The sequence below is a fragment of the Chrysochloris asiatica genome, unplaced genomic scaffold (genome assembly GCF_000296735.1).
Source record: "Chrysochloris asiatica unplaced genomic scaffold, ChrAsi1.0 scaffold00053, whole genome shotgun sequence".
Taxonomy (NCBI): domain Eukaryota; kingdom Metazoa; phylum Chordata; class Mammalia; order Afrosoricida; family Chrysochloridae; genus Chrysochloris; species Chrysochloris asiatica.
Genome location: NW_006408571.1, coordinates 18,037,297 through 18,049,890, shown reverse-complemented (window position 1 = coordinate 18,049,890; position 12,594 = coordinate 18,037,297). Strand labels below are relative to the sequence as shown.

The 12,594-nt window shown below is 47.1% G+C and overlaps 1 protein-coding gene across 1 annotated transcript in view; it reads right to left on the bottom strand.

Annotated features, from left to right (window-relative positions):
* The window catches only part of COL15A1 (collagen, type XV, alpha 1), a 73,427-nt gene extending 63,992 nt beyond the window's left edge, over positions 1–9,435 (bottom strand). The window contains exons 1-3 of the mRNA XM_006863193.1: positions 8,854–9,435; positions 7,593–7,667; positions 5,988–6,068 (exon numbers count right to left, since the gene is read on the bottom strand). Of these exons, the coding sequence (XP_006863255.1) occupies positions 5,988–6,068; positions 7,593–7,667; positions 8,854–9,435 (738 nt within the window). The remainder of the gene's footprint in view (positions 1–5,987; positions 6,069–7,592; positions 7,668–8,853) is intronic.
* Between the last annotated feature and the right edge of the window lie 3,159 nt (positions 9,436–12,594).

The following is a 12,594-nucleotide window of genomic DNA, read 5'->3' as shown; positions in this document are numbered from 1 at the left end:
TAATGAATATGGAGTATTTGTGTGATAAAAGCAAAGCTATTGTTTAGAGTACTATAAAGCTTCCATGGGGGTGGGGGGTATGTGGTTGTGGGAAGGAAAGCTTCAGGATTTGGGTCTTGAAGAATGAACAAGGTTTCAGAAAACAGAGATGGATGGAGGGGTTGGGGCAAGGAAGGCTATGACCTCAGCAGGGCCTGACAATTTGAGCTTGGCAAAGGCTTTGAGGAGAGAAGCAGGGGGCAGAGCCTAAGAGATAGGGACATGGAGGGGGCTGGAGTCGTGGTGAGATGAAGAGGAGTGTTTAGCTGAGAGTTCACTCTGGTGGCAATGAGAACAAGGCTTAGGGAAGCTGAAGTTTAGGCCAAGAGACCAGGAGGTTGCAATAAAGAGGCGCAGTGCAGTAGGAACCAGGGCAGTGATGGGGGACAGGGACCTGGCACCAACTCAGGAAAGGGTGAAGTAGACCATGTCTCTCCAGCCGGAGACACATCTATGAGGGCGTGTGAGGACTCCTGCTTCCTCTCCTCTCCCAGGAAGGGTCCAAGTAGAACCACTTCACCACGGTTCTCTGATGATGCCAAGGAAGCCCTGGAGTGAGGCTGCTTTAGAAGGCACATGGGCTTTGGGACAAGGCAAGTAGGGTGGGTGAGGGAAGGAAAACATAGGAGAATGATGTAATGCTGGGCTGAGCTCTGGAACTCAAGGGCAAAGGTTGGGTTTATATGAAACCACTGACCGCAGCTCATCAGCCACAAGCTTCTTTTGGCAAATGCCCAGCAAGGCAGCCATGAGCTCCTGTCCAAAGGTGGGATCCCTCAGCGGTGGGGGTCAAGTAAGCCACTGTTGGCCTTCAAGGGTCAACATGGATGAGGAGCCTGAGAGGTCTGTGATGAAGTAGGAATGTTGAGTCATTTCCTGAGACCCTACCATGTGGCAGAATGGATAAATAAGACAGTGTGTGCCCTCAGAATGTCAGAGCATAGGGGGAGACAAACAAGCAGACCCAGACACAACTAACATGATGTAATGTGATCCAGCAACAGCAACAAGGACAGCTGACGAAAGAGCCAAGGACGGGGTGGGGTGGGGCCAGGGGGAGGGGGGAAGAAGAGGACTTGGCACTATGGCCTCCCAGGCAAACAGAACCGAATGTACTAAGGTGGGAACCTGTTTTGTCTAGCCAATTCCCACTCCGTGCCATGACAGAGTAGAATTGTGCTCCATAGGGTTTCCCTGGCTGTCATCTTTTGGACATAGATCACCAGGTAGATCTTTGGTCCATGGTGCAGCTACGTGGGTTAGTAGTCAAGCACAAACCGTGTTCCACCCAGGGACCTTCGGCTAAGGCAGGGATGTAGGTGAAGGTTCCTGGTACGCTTGGGGAACTGTGAGCATTTGGGTACAGACACAGAGAAGCCCTCAGTCCTGCTGCGCATCAGTCACGGCAGAGTTTTCTCTAAGTTCAGAGTCGTGGCTTCCCTCTACTCCTGTTGCTGTTAAGTGCCATTGAGTTGGTTCCAACTCATAGCGACCCTGCATAGGGTTTCTGAGGAACAGCTAGTAAGTTTGAACCCACCTTTCGGTCCAGGGCACTATCCTACAGTACCACATGTGGATTCCACATGCCTGGTGGTGGTGGTTATGTGCTGTGGAGTTGGTGGGTTTCTGAGGCTGTAAATCTTTACAGGAGCAGAATGCCTTATCTTCCTCCCATTGAACAGCTGGTAGTTTCGAACTGCTGACCCAGAGGTTAGCAGCCCAACTTGTAACCACTACGCTACCAGAGTTCCTTTCCACACACCTACTGTGTCTGAATTATCAGGTATGCAGCCCAGACAAGCGTCTTTTCTCAGATTCTCCACCCTGCCCCAAGCAGTTGACAATGAGATACAGTCAGAACTGAGAACCAAGGAGTGCTTATTCTAAGTCAACTTGATATAAAACTTTCCAGAAATGGAAAACGGTGTCAGCAGAGATTGAATGAGCATGGGGGCTTGAATGGGGTGGCAGGGACTCCTGCTCTAAATGACTTCTTAGGTCCCCGATGGCTCAAACGGTTCATGTTCAACTTGAGGGCATTCTGGAGGGTGACGGATTGAAAAGAATGAGGATGGGGAAGTGAAATTCAATGCAGACAGAGGGAGGGGCAAGTCTGAGACAAGAGGGAAATGCCCCGCCCTTGAACAGTGACTGCTGAAGAGGATTCAAGAGGGTCCCCAGGAGATGGTGAAGTGTGTACAAACCCCTATGTGTGTGTGTGTGTGTGTGTGTGTGTGTGTGTGTGTGTACAGGGGCCGCAGACTGAAGACCCAGCTCTGCCCCCTACAGGCTGGACAGCCTGGACAAAGTTCCTTAAGCTCATCTAGGTCAAATTGATGGGACAATGTTGTTGTTGAGTGCTGTTGAATAGCGACTCATAGTTTCTGAGGCTGTAAATCTTTACCAGAGCAGAAAGCCTCATCTTTCTCCCTTGGAGTGGCTAGTGGATTTAAACTGCTGAATTTCAGGTAGCAATCTAGCACATAACCCACTAGGCTTCCAGGGCTCCCTGCAAAGGAAACTAAAGCTCTGCAAACAGCAGTTCTGGGAACACGGGGAAGAGACACTGGCCATCACAGACAATTCTCTGGGGGATTCCCTTAGCATTCTGGGCAGCTGCAGGGGTTTGGCAAGCCTGGAAACTCCCACCAGCCTATGCAGCAGCAGGTGTGGGGAAGAGGACCCCAAGAGCTACTGGCCATCATTGCTGTCTTAATTGCTCTAATTGCTTCTCTTAATCCACACAGAGACTGATCCAGCAACATCAAGAGCAACAGTCAACGTTCACTGTGTGTTTGCCACAGGCAGGGCTCAGTGCCTCTCATCCTCTCACCAACCAGGTGAATTTCCATTGCAATTGACGAGGAAACGGAGACAGGAGAGGCTCAGCTTCAGTCAGAGTCAGCAAGCAACCAGTCCTTGGAGACTTGGCACTCCAGTCTGCACACACATAAAATGACCCCTTGCCATCAAGTGGTCCAGGGTGTTGCATAGTAGAACTTCTCCAAAGGGCTTTCTTGACTGTAATCTTTATGGGAACAAAATGCCAGATCTTTCTTCAGTGGTGCTACTGGGTGGATTCACACTGCCAACATTCGGTTCTTTTGCCCCACCCAGGGACCCTCCAATCTGTATAATTCTCTTAAAATTCACCGAGGAGAGTCAAGAGGGTAAATGGAAGAGAAAGTGTTTTGGGTGTTCCAAAGACTACCAAATCCATCAACTCACCGATAACCTCTTTTGTCACTTCTCCAGACAGGATGGGCATTTGTCTGGTAACTTCTGTGTGTGCAGTACTGGGGTCCAGGGGCCAAACCCTGGGTGGGGAGCCAGTGGTCTGAGCTGGCGCACTGCCTCCTCAGCACCCGTCTCTACATCTGTACCACAAGGAGGACACACAGGCATTATCTACAGAAGTACCAGACACACAGTGGGCATCGAGAGATGTTGGTCCTCTTCTTCCCTCCCTTCATCTCCTCTCATCACTCTGATCACATCCAAAAATGCCCCACCCTTCAAAAAAGGGTACCCTGTCCATCAAGAAGCCATTCCTGACAACCCCACTGCCACAACCATCTCATGCTATCATACCCCTCCCTTTCCTGACCCACTCTCATGCCCTCTCTACCTGAGTCAGCCTCCCTCACAGGCTGCGAACTAGGCACTGCAGGGAGGGGATACAGCAACAGGCTGAGAAGGCCCAAGGGACCACTGCTCTGTACCCTGCTGCCCTGTGCCCTGGTCAGGTACATGGGGTGGCTGAGGGCTGATGAACACAGAGGATTGCAACACTGCCGAGAGTTAGTCACCCTTCCAGTCAGTCACCAGGTAGGTGGTTGACCCTTAACTTCCTCTAGCCTGTCTGTCTCGAGGAGTGACCTCTGCAATACTCATCTTGGCCAGTAGGCCCGGGTCACAGCCTGAACCCTGGGCAGGTCACAATGAGATCCATGTACTGGTTCCAGAGTCTCTTCCCCTCTTCCCCTCTGTTAAAAAGGGCAGTTTGGAAAAGATGACTTTAAGTCCTTGCAGCACATAGGCCAAGGAACCGTCATTTGAAAATAGAATAAGGGGATACTGGATAGTTTAGAATCAGCAAAGGTGTGTGTCAGGGTTGTATCCTTTTACCAACCACACTTATTCAATCTGTATGCTGAGCAAATAATCTAAGAAGCTGGACTGTATGAAGAAAAACATGGCATCAGGATTGTGGGAAGACTTTAACAACCTGTGATGTATGGATGACGCAATCTTGCTTGCTGAAAGCAAAGAGGACTTGCAGCACTTACTGATGAAGATCAAAGACTACAGTCTTCAATACAGAATAGACCTCCACATACAGAGAACAAAAATCCACACACCTGAGCCTGTAAGCAACATCACGATCAACAGAAAAAAACATTGAAGTTGTCAATACAAACGATGGACTGCATTGAGCAAATCTGCCACATAAGACCTCTTTAAAGTCTGAAAGAGCAAAGATGTCACTTTGAGAATTAAAGGGCTCCTGACCCAAGTCACGGCATTTTCAATAACCTCATAATGCATGCAAAACTTGGACGATGAATAAAGAAAACCAGAGAAGAACGGATGCATTTGAATCATGGTGTTGATGGAGAATACTGGCAATATCGTGGACTGCCAGAGGGTGAACAAATCTGTGTAAGAAGAAGTACAGCCAGATTGCTCCTTACATGCAAGGAAGACAGGACTTTGTCTCTCATACTTTGGACATGTTATCAGGAGGGACCAGCTCCGGAGGACATCATGCTTGGTAAAGTGGAGGGTCAGTAAAAAAGAGGAAGACCCTTGATAAGATGGACGGACAGTGGCTACAACAAGGACTCAAACATAGGAACTGTTGTGAGGATGGTGCAGTATTTTCTTCTGCTGAACATAGGGTTGCTATGAGTTGAAACCGAATCAATGGCACCTACCACCACCACCAAAACTATATGGTCCTAGTCCATCTCACCCAGACCCCTGTCACTGCAGGTGTCGGTGGTATACATTCCTGGCTTCTTCTTTTGTCTCTTTCCCCATTTTATAGCTCAAACAAACAAAATCATCAATTTACAGTCTCTCTAGCACATCTGCTTTCATTTTTTCAGTTTTCCTTCAATCTCCACCAAGTTCCATTAGATTTTGTCTTATTTCCAACTCTCTGCTTTCTTCTATCCAGAGTAAACTAGACCTCTCCAGGTGATTGCCTGGGCCTTTTTTAGTTTTGGTGACTCAGACATTGAAAAACAGGCTGGTTAGTGTCTCCATAGTCTGACTCAGTGCTTTAGAAACCACTTCCTGATCTCCATTCCCAGCAGGCAGGAATCCTGCACCGCTGGGAGGAGGCTGCCTTTCCCATGGCTAAATGCAAACCCGAGGGAGGACTTTGCAACTGGTAGCAGAGGCTGCTCCCTCACAGGTGAGCCCCAAGCAACCGTCATCATTCCTCATGCCAGGCACTGGGCAAAGGCCTACCTCGGCACTGCCTCATAGAATCTTGCCAGAACCCATGGGGCAGGGTTTATGAAGAGCGTAAGTGACATGACCCAAGCCTCCAGAGATGGGAAGTGAGGGTGTCTGCCTTTGGGCAGTTTTCTTGTGTCCACAGCGCAGGGTGGCACTGAGGTATCTCCATATATTGTTGTTGTTGAGTGCCATCGAGTCAGTTCTGACCCATAGCAACCCTGTATAGGGTTTTCAAGGAGTTGCTGGTGGATGTCAACTTTGAGGTTCAAACTGACCTTTTGGTCCAGGGCATTATCCCATAGCACCATACCAGGTCTCCATCTGCACATGGGGTACTAGCAAAATGCTCACCAGCCAGGACTTTCCTGAACCTTCCACCAGGTGAGCCAAAGGTAAAGGTCACAGATCTGAGGATCCCCCAGTGCCCTTCAGCCTGCTGAGAGTAGACCCAGGTTGTGTGAGCGGCCACTAGTACTCACCGGGACTTGAGTGTAAGTAATAGCCTCCAGGATCTCTGCAACTCCATCCGTCTCCGTAAGCCCACTTGTCTCCCCTGAGGCCTGTATGGAGACAAATCACACCCAGAAGCGAGGGGGCAGTTTATATACGAGCCTGAAAAGTGGGTAAATGACAGAAATGTGCAAGAATTCAGTGTGTGTGTGTGAGAGAGAGAGAATGAGAGAAAGTGTGTATGTGGTGTGCATCCCTGGCTAATTTTTGTTTCTTTCCACATTTTATTGTTCAAACAAACAAAATCATCAATTTTGTTTCTCTAACACATCTACTTTCATTTTTCCAGGTTCCCTTATGTCTCGTCAATCTTTGCATGGCTTGCTATGAGAATTCCACAGTGGGAACCATAACCCCTAATATTCCTTCATGTTGGTACATAATCGTCCTAATTGTTGTTGTTAAGTGCCGCCGAGTCGGTTCTGACTCATAGAGATCCTGTACAGGGTTTCTGAGGAGTGGCTGGTGGATTTGAACCACTGACCTTGCAGTGCTGTGCTTATCCTACGGCACCATACCAGGAATCTACAAATAGCATCTACAAATGGCAGCCAATGTAGCCAATCCCTGCTGTTGGATGTGGGTTGTCTCTACTTTGTTCTTATTAACAGTACCGTGGAGCTGAATGACTGAGCACACAGAAGGCTTTCCTGCTCCGTGCGTCACATGCACGTCAGGCTTGAACATGGCTCCAGGAGTACAATCATTCTTAGAGCCAGATTCCACCTCTGGGGGACTTCCTACTAAACTGAGACAGAAGGCTTTGCTAAATTCATGAAACTTATGTTTTGTTTTGGGTTGGCACCACCCAAAGAGGAACAAACAGAAGCTCCAGGAATATGCCACTTCTGCCCGGCCTCTAACTTTTTGTGTCTGCTGCCCTTTCTGCCAGGATGCCCTTCAGCCTCCTCACCTGGCCAGGTACCCACTCATCCCTGACTTGTCTCCACTTCGTCCTCTCATCCCTCCCCTGTGTTTTAGCCACACTCAGCTCCTTTGTTGCATTTGGGTGTGTAGGTTGTGAGAACAACTGAAGAGGCAAGGACAGTTCTGAGATTATCTCTGTATCTCCAGCACCTACCCAGGGGTCACCTGGTAGGGGCTCAGGGAACTTTCCTATGGAGGGAGGGAGGAAGAAGTAAGCCATCTTTTCTCATGCCCATCTCCCCACCCTCAACTTAGAAATGAATCCACTTGTCAAGCATAAAAGCTAAATTTACGTTACTTTTTATAGGAATTCACACCCAGGATGTCTCAGAGTTTTAACTTTGATTTTAGAATCCTGACACCCTTGTCTGGCAGGAAGGTTGGAAACCAGGTCATTGCCTGCCATAGACACAGAAGAACCTAACACCTCATAGCAAGCAGAGCCCCCAACGCCAAAGAGATGGCAGAAGCTCTCGAAAAAGTAAAATAAAACCAAACACCCAAAATAGGTCTTGAGATAAGGAATGTTTGCCAAGGTAAGAGACTTCAGAGATGCCATTATGTTGGAGATGAGGAATTGCCTGGGCACTGGGCCCTTCCCTGTCAGGACTGCTGGATCCCCTGTGGGGACAGAGGAGGGCACTCACTGAGGACTCTTCAGCTTCACACAGCTCCTCCGGGGCCCTGGGGTCAGGATGGATGGTGAGCTGCTGAATGGAGCCCTAAGGAAAAGCAAAGGGGTCAGAAGCTATCATTCTCATAACTACAGCTCACCCACCGCAACCACCAGTGGAAACCATATCTCCAATATCAAACACACCCCAGTAGCTGGAAAGGTCCTTGGAAAACACTGTGTTCACAACTTGAACTAACACGAATTTAAAAAGCAATACAAACCAGTCCCGTGAAGTCAATTCCAACTCAAGGTGATTCTATGTAAGTCAGAGTAGAACTGTGATCTATAGGTTGTCAAAGGCTGATGTTTTGGCAGGCCTTTCTTCTGAGGTGCCCCTGGGTAGACTTGAATCTCTCCACCCTTTCAGCTAGCACTCAAGCATTTAACTGTTTGCACCATCAGGGACTGACTCCCTCTTGAAATATGCAAAGTAGTTTTATATAGGATGTCTTATTTAACCTACCAGCCTGTGAAGTAGATTGAGTCTCCTCATTTTACAAAAGAGGAAACACAGAAACCAAGAGGATCCAGGCACTGCCTAGTATCATCAGGCTTTGTTATTGTTATGTGCTGTGGAGTCGGTTCCGACTCATAGTGACCCTGTACAGGGTTTCCGAGGCTGTAAATCTTTACAGGAGCAGAAAGCTTCATCTTTCTTCCACAGAACAGCTGGTAGTTTCGAACTACTGACCCTGAGGTTCGCAGCCCGATTCGTAACCACTACACTAAGTTAAAAACTTTGGATGGGGAATCAGACTTGTGAGTTCTAAGCCTAGAATTTTCTCATCATTACAGGCATGCCTCTCTGAGGATGTAAGAATAAAACAATAACAAGAAACCCGGTGCTGTCCAATCAATTCTAACTCACAGAGTAGAACTGCTCCACGGGTTTCTGAGGCTGTAAATCATTACGGAAGCAGACAGCCACATCTTTCTCCCGTAGAACTGCTGGCCTTCCAGTTAGCTGCTGAGTGCTTAACCGCTGCATCACCCAAACCCACTGCCATGAGGTCTATTACAACTCACAGAGCCCCAGAAAGCATTCCCAAGGGACCAGAAAGCCTCATCTTTCTCCCAAGGAGTGGCTGGTAGGTTTGAACTGCGACCTGTCACAGGCTAGCAGTCCAGAGCTTATCCTACAGTGCCACCAGGGCTCCTTGTTAGACTGATGTCGGCTGGCCCTGTTGCCCAGGAACCTCCCTGATCTGCGGGAGCAGGACTTGGACACTCACGGTGAATCTCTCCAGCCCCGTAGCTCCTGCATTGCCCACGAAGATGCCTGCACTGGGTTCGATAGCCAAGGCCCGCGAGGACCGCTGGAAGGGGACGTGGCTGTGCTCCTCACAGTCCACCAGCAGGGCCACTTCCTCACCCTGGACGGTCACAGCAAAACGGTTCCATCTGTGGGTCATGACGGGCACCAGGAAGACTGCAGCCTCGTGGGACACATGGGAGCCAGGTTCCGTGTAGTAGAGGATGACCCGCTGGAGACCGTCCTCCACGCCTGAGAGCCGCAGGCCCAGGTAAATGACCTTCTGGAAAGCATCCGTGATAGCAAAGAGCACACCACCCTGGTTACTGTTGGGCTTCACTGTGACACTGATGGCAAAGTCCCTGAAGAAGGTGGGTGGGATGAGGGTCCGAGCCGGCCGGCCAATGTTGGCGCCAGGCCCAAAGCTGTAGGCCGGGAAGCCACCATACCCCGTGACAAAGGACACGGATGAGGGCAATGGGACTCCGATGAGTTCCGTGAGGTCCAGGTACCCCTGGGACGCCGATTCTGTAGGGAGGAAGAGAGACTCTGTATCACACATGCATTCTATGACTAGAAGGGAGCAAGCAAGAAAAAATCCCACTGCAGCTTCTAAATGAGTGCTTTTCAAACTTGTTTGGCAATGACCCACAATGAGAGATGCATCTACATTGCAACACAGTATGCAGGGCTTCAAAAATTCACAGAACCATGAATACTTTACCAACATATATAAATGAAGACTTATCTACAACATTAGAATACATGTTTCATTAAACATTATTTACTTTTAATTCTCATCAGGCACTGATATTTTCTTTCCTAGTTAACTATTATTTTCTCTTTTATTTTATTAAAAGTCATGCTGGCGCAGGTAGATGGACCCTACTCTGATAGAATGGGAGACAAATGTGAAATAGAATCTAAATCCTTAGATAGTCCAGACTTAGTGGACCCGTTGAAACTAGGAGACTTCTCAAAATTGTAGTCCTGAGATATAGTTTACACCTTGAATTTAAACTATTCCCAGAGGTAATCTTTTAACAAAATAGCAGACTAGCACACAAAATAAAGTGTCCTATCCATGAATACAGTGCTCTGTTACAAACCGGAACACCTCTAACAAAAAACAATCATCTATATGAGACCGGACTCCTGGTGTGGCGCTGTAGGATCATCTCTGGGCTGCAAGTCACAAGGTCGCCAGTTCAAACACACCAGTTGTTTTTCAGAAACCCTATCCAGGGTCACTATGAGTCAGAACTGACTTGATGGCACTTAACACTAAGAGTCCAAGCAGTTAACAATCACTCTAAAGCAAAGCTGAGAAGATAAGGGGACAGGGAAACTAACTCAGAGGAAAGGACCAACCAGGAAGGCCTTAAAAAGGGTGCTGATGCATTGTGGAAAATATAACTGACGTCACTGAATACTTTATATAAAATTATCACATGGGAACCTCATTTGTTGTGTAAATTTATACCAAAAATACAATAAAATATATTTTTTCAAAGAAGAAATTTTTTTCCAACCAAAAAAGAAATAGCTATTATGTAGAAGAAGGGGAAAAAAAAAAAACCCCACAATATTGTCCCATAGGATTTCTAAGGCTATAATCTTTACAGAGGATTCTGGTTTGGCAATGTTTGGGGACAGCAGTTTAAATCCACCAGCTGCTGCCCGGAAACCCTGTACAGGGTTGCTTTGAGTCAGAACCGACTCAATGGCACTTACCAACACCAGCAACAATAGGTTTCATAGAAGCTGACTGCCTCAGCTTTCTCCTATAGAGAGGATGGTAGATTTGAACTGAGACCTTTTGGTTAGTAGCTGAGCGCTTTAATCACATCAACACCAGGACTTTTATACTCACTAGCGGGTCATACAGGAGCCCTGGTTGCATAGTGGGTTATGTGTTGGGCTACTAACTGCAAGGTCAGCGGTTTGAATCCACCAGGCGCTTCACTGGAGAAAGATGAGGCTTTCTGCTCCCATAAAGATTTACTGCTCAGAAGACCTATACAGGGTCACTATGAGTTGGAACTGACTTGGCAGAACTTATCAACTAATAGCAATTCTTCAGCTTAAAACTGGAGTGAATATTAAATATTTTACTGTGCTTTGCCTTTACGTATTGATCTATGAGGTAGAATAGAACACTTTGCGTTTCATGAATAAATTCTTATCAAGTTTACGTGACAAAGCAGCCCTGTTGGATAAGCACTGCACTAAAAGGTCGATTTGCACTATAAGGTCGGCAGTTCAAACTCACCAGTCTCTCTTCAGAAACTTTCTGTGGGCTTTCTATGAGTCAGAACTGACTCCACAACACTTAACAACAACAATGTGATGCTATAGGATGGCACTATAGGATAAGCACTGGACTGCTAACTGTGATTGGTTCCTTGGAAACCTTACACAGGGTTGCTGAGTCAAAACCATCTTGACAGCACTTAACATCAAGAATTAGTAGTGAAATGTCACCTACATAAAAATTGTTTGTCCTTATGTATTTTACAGTATTAAGTTGAAAATATCCTACTAAAAAGAATTTTGAATCTTCAATTTAATATTTATATAGTATGCAAGGAGTGGTTTTTTTTATCACAACACTTTTTTTTTTTAAGTGGCAAAGCACTGCACTGAATTTTAGACTACTAAAAAACATAATTGAAGACAATATATTCTACATTGTGTTTTTCTTTGTATCGAAATGTTTTGAGACGGTGATTGAACTGAACAACAGCGTCACCTGAAGGGACCTTGGTGGAGCAGTGGGTTAAGTTTCAGACTGTTAACTAACAGTTCAAACCCATCAGCCACTCCGCAGGAGAAAGGGGAAGCAGTCTGTTTCACTATAGATTTACAGCCTTGTAAACCCTATAGAGCAGTTATTTTCCTGTGTTACACGGTTGTTATGAGGCAGTAGTGTGTATCCAAAAGAAGTACTCACTTCTTGGTCTTTAACTTATTTTACATCAAATATTTCACAATATTTTTATGAACAAAATTACCACCTTCTCAACAAAAGAGCAAATTGGATCAAGTTTATTGCCCTGCTTAGAAGCATCTGTGGCTAGCTAGGTTCAGGGTCACAGTCAGGATCAGGCTGCTCACATGTCCTGAATGAATGCTTTCCCTTTGGCCACCCACCCAGCCCCACCCAGCCACCCACACACTTTGCCTGAACAGCTTCTGCACACCCATCAAAACTCTGCTTGACCCTAAACCAAAAAAGTCAGATCTATTGCTGTTGAATGGGCTCTGACTTACATTAACCCTACAGGACAGAGGAGAAACTCCCCCAGGGGAGCTCCAATAGCGTAGTGGTTAGGAGTTGGGCTGCTAATCTCACAGTCAGTGGTTCGAAACTACCAGTGGTTCCACAGGAGAAAGATGAGGCTTTCTGCCCCCATAGAGATTTATAGCCTCAGAAATCCTATGCAGTGTCTCTATGAGTCGGAACCAACTCCACAGCACAAAACCACCAATCTTGATGGAAGCAGGCTGCCACATCTTTCTTCTTCAGAGTGACTGGTGGATTCAAACCGCCAACCTCGTGGGTAGCAACCGAGCCAGTTGTTCCCTAGAAATCTATTGTTTCACCTCCTGAGGGCTCTCACACTGGGGTTCCCCATCATAGCTCCAGAACACTGCAGATGTCACAGTTGGGTCACATGTCTGTCTCCCCACTAATGGTGAGGAAGGACAAGGACTGCAC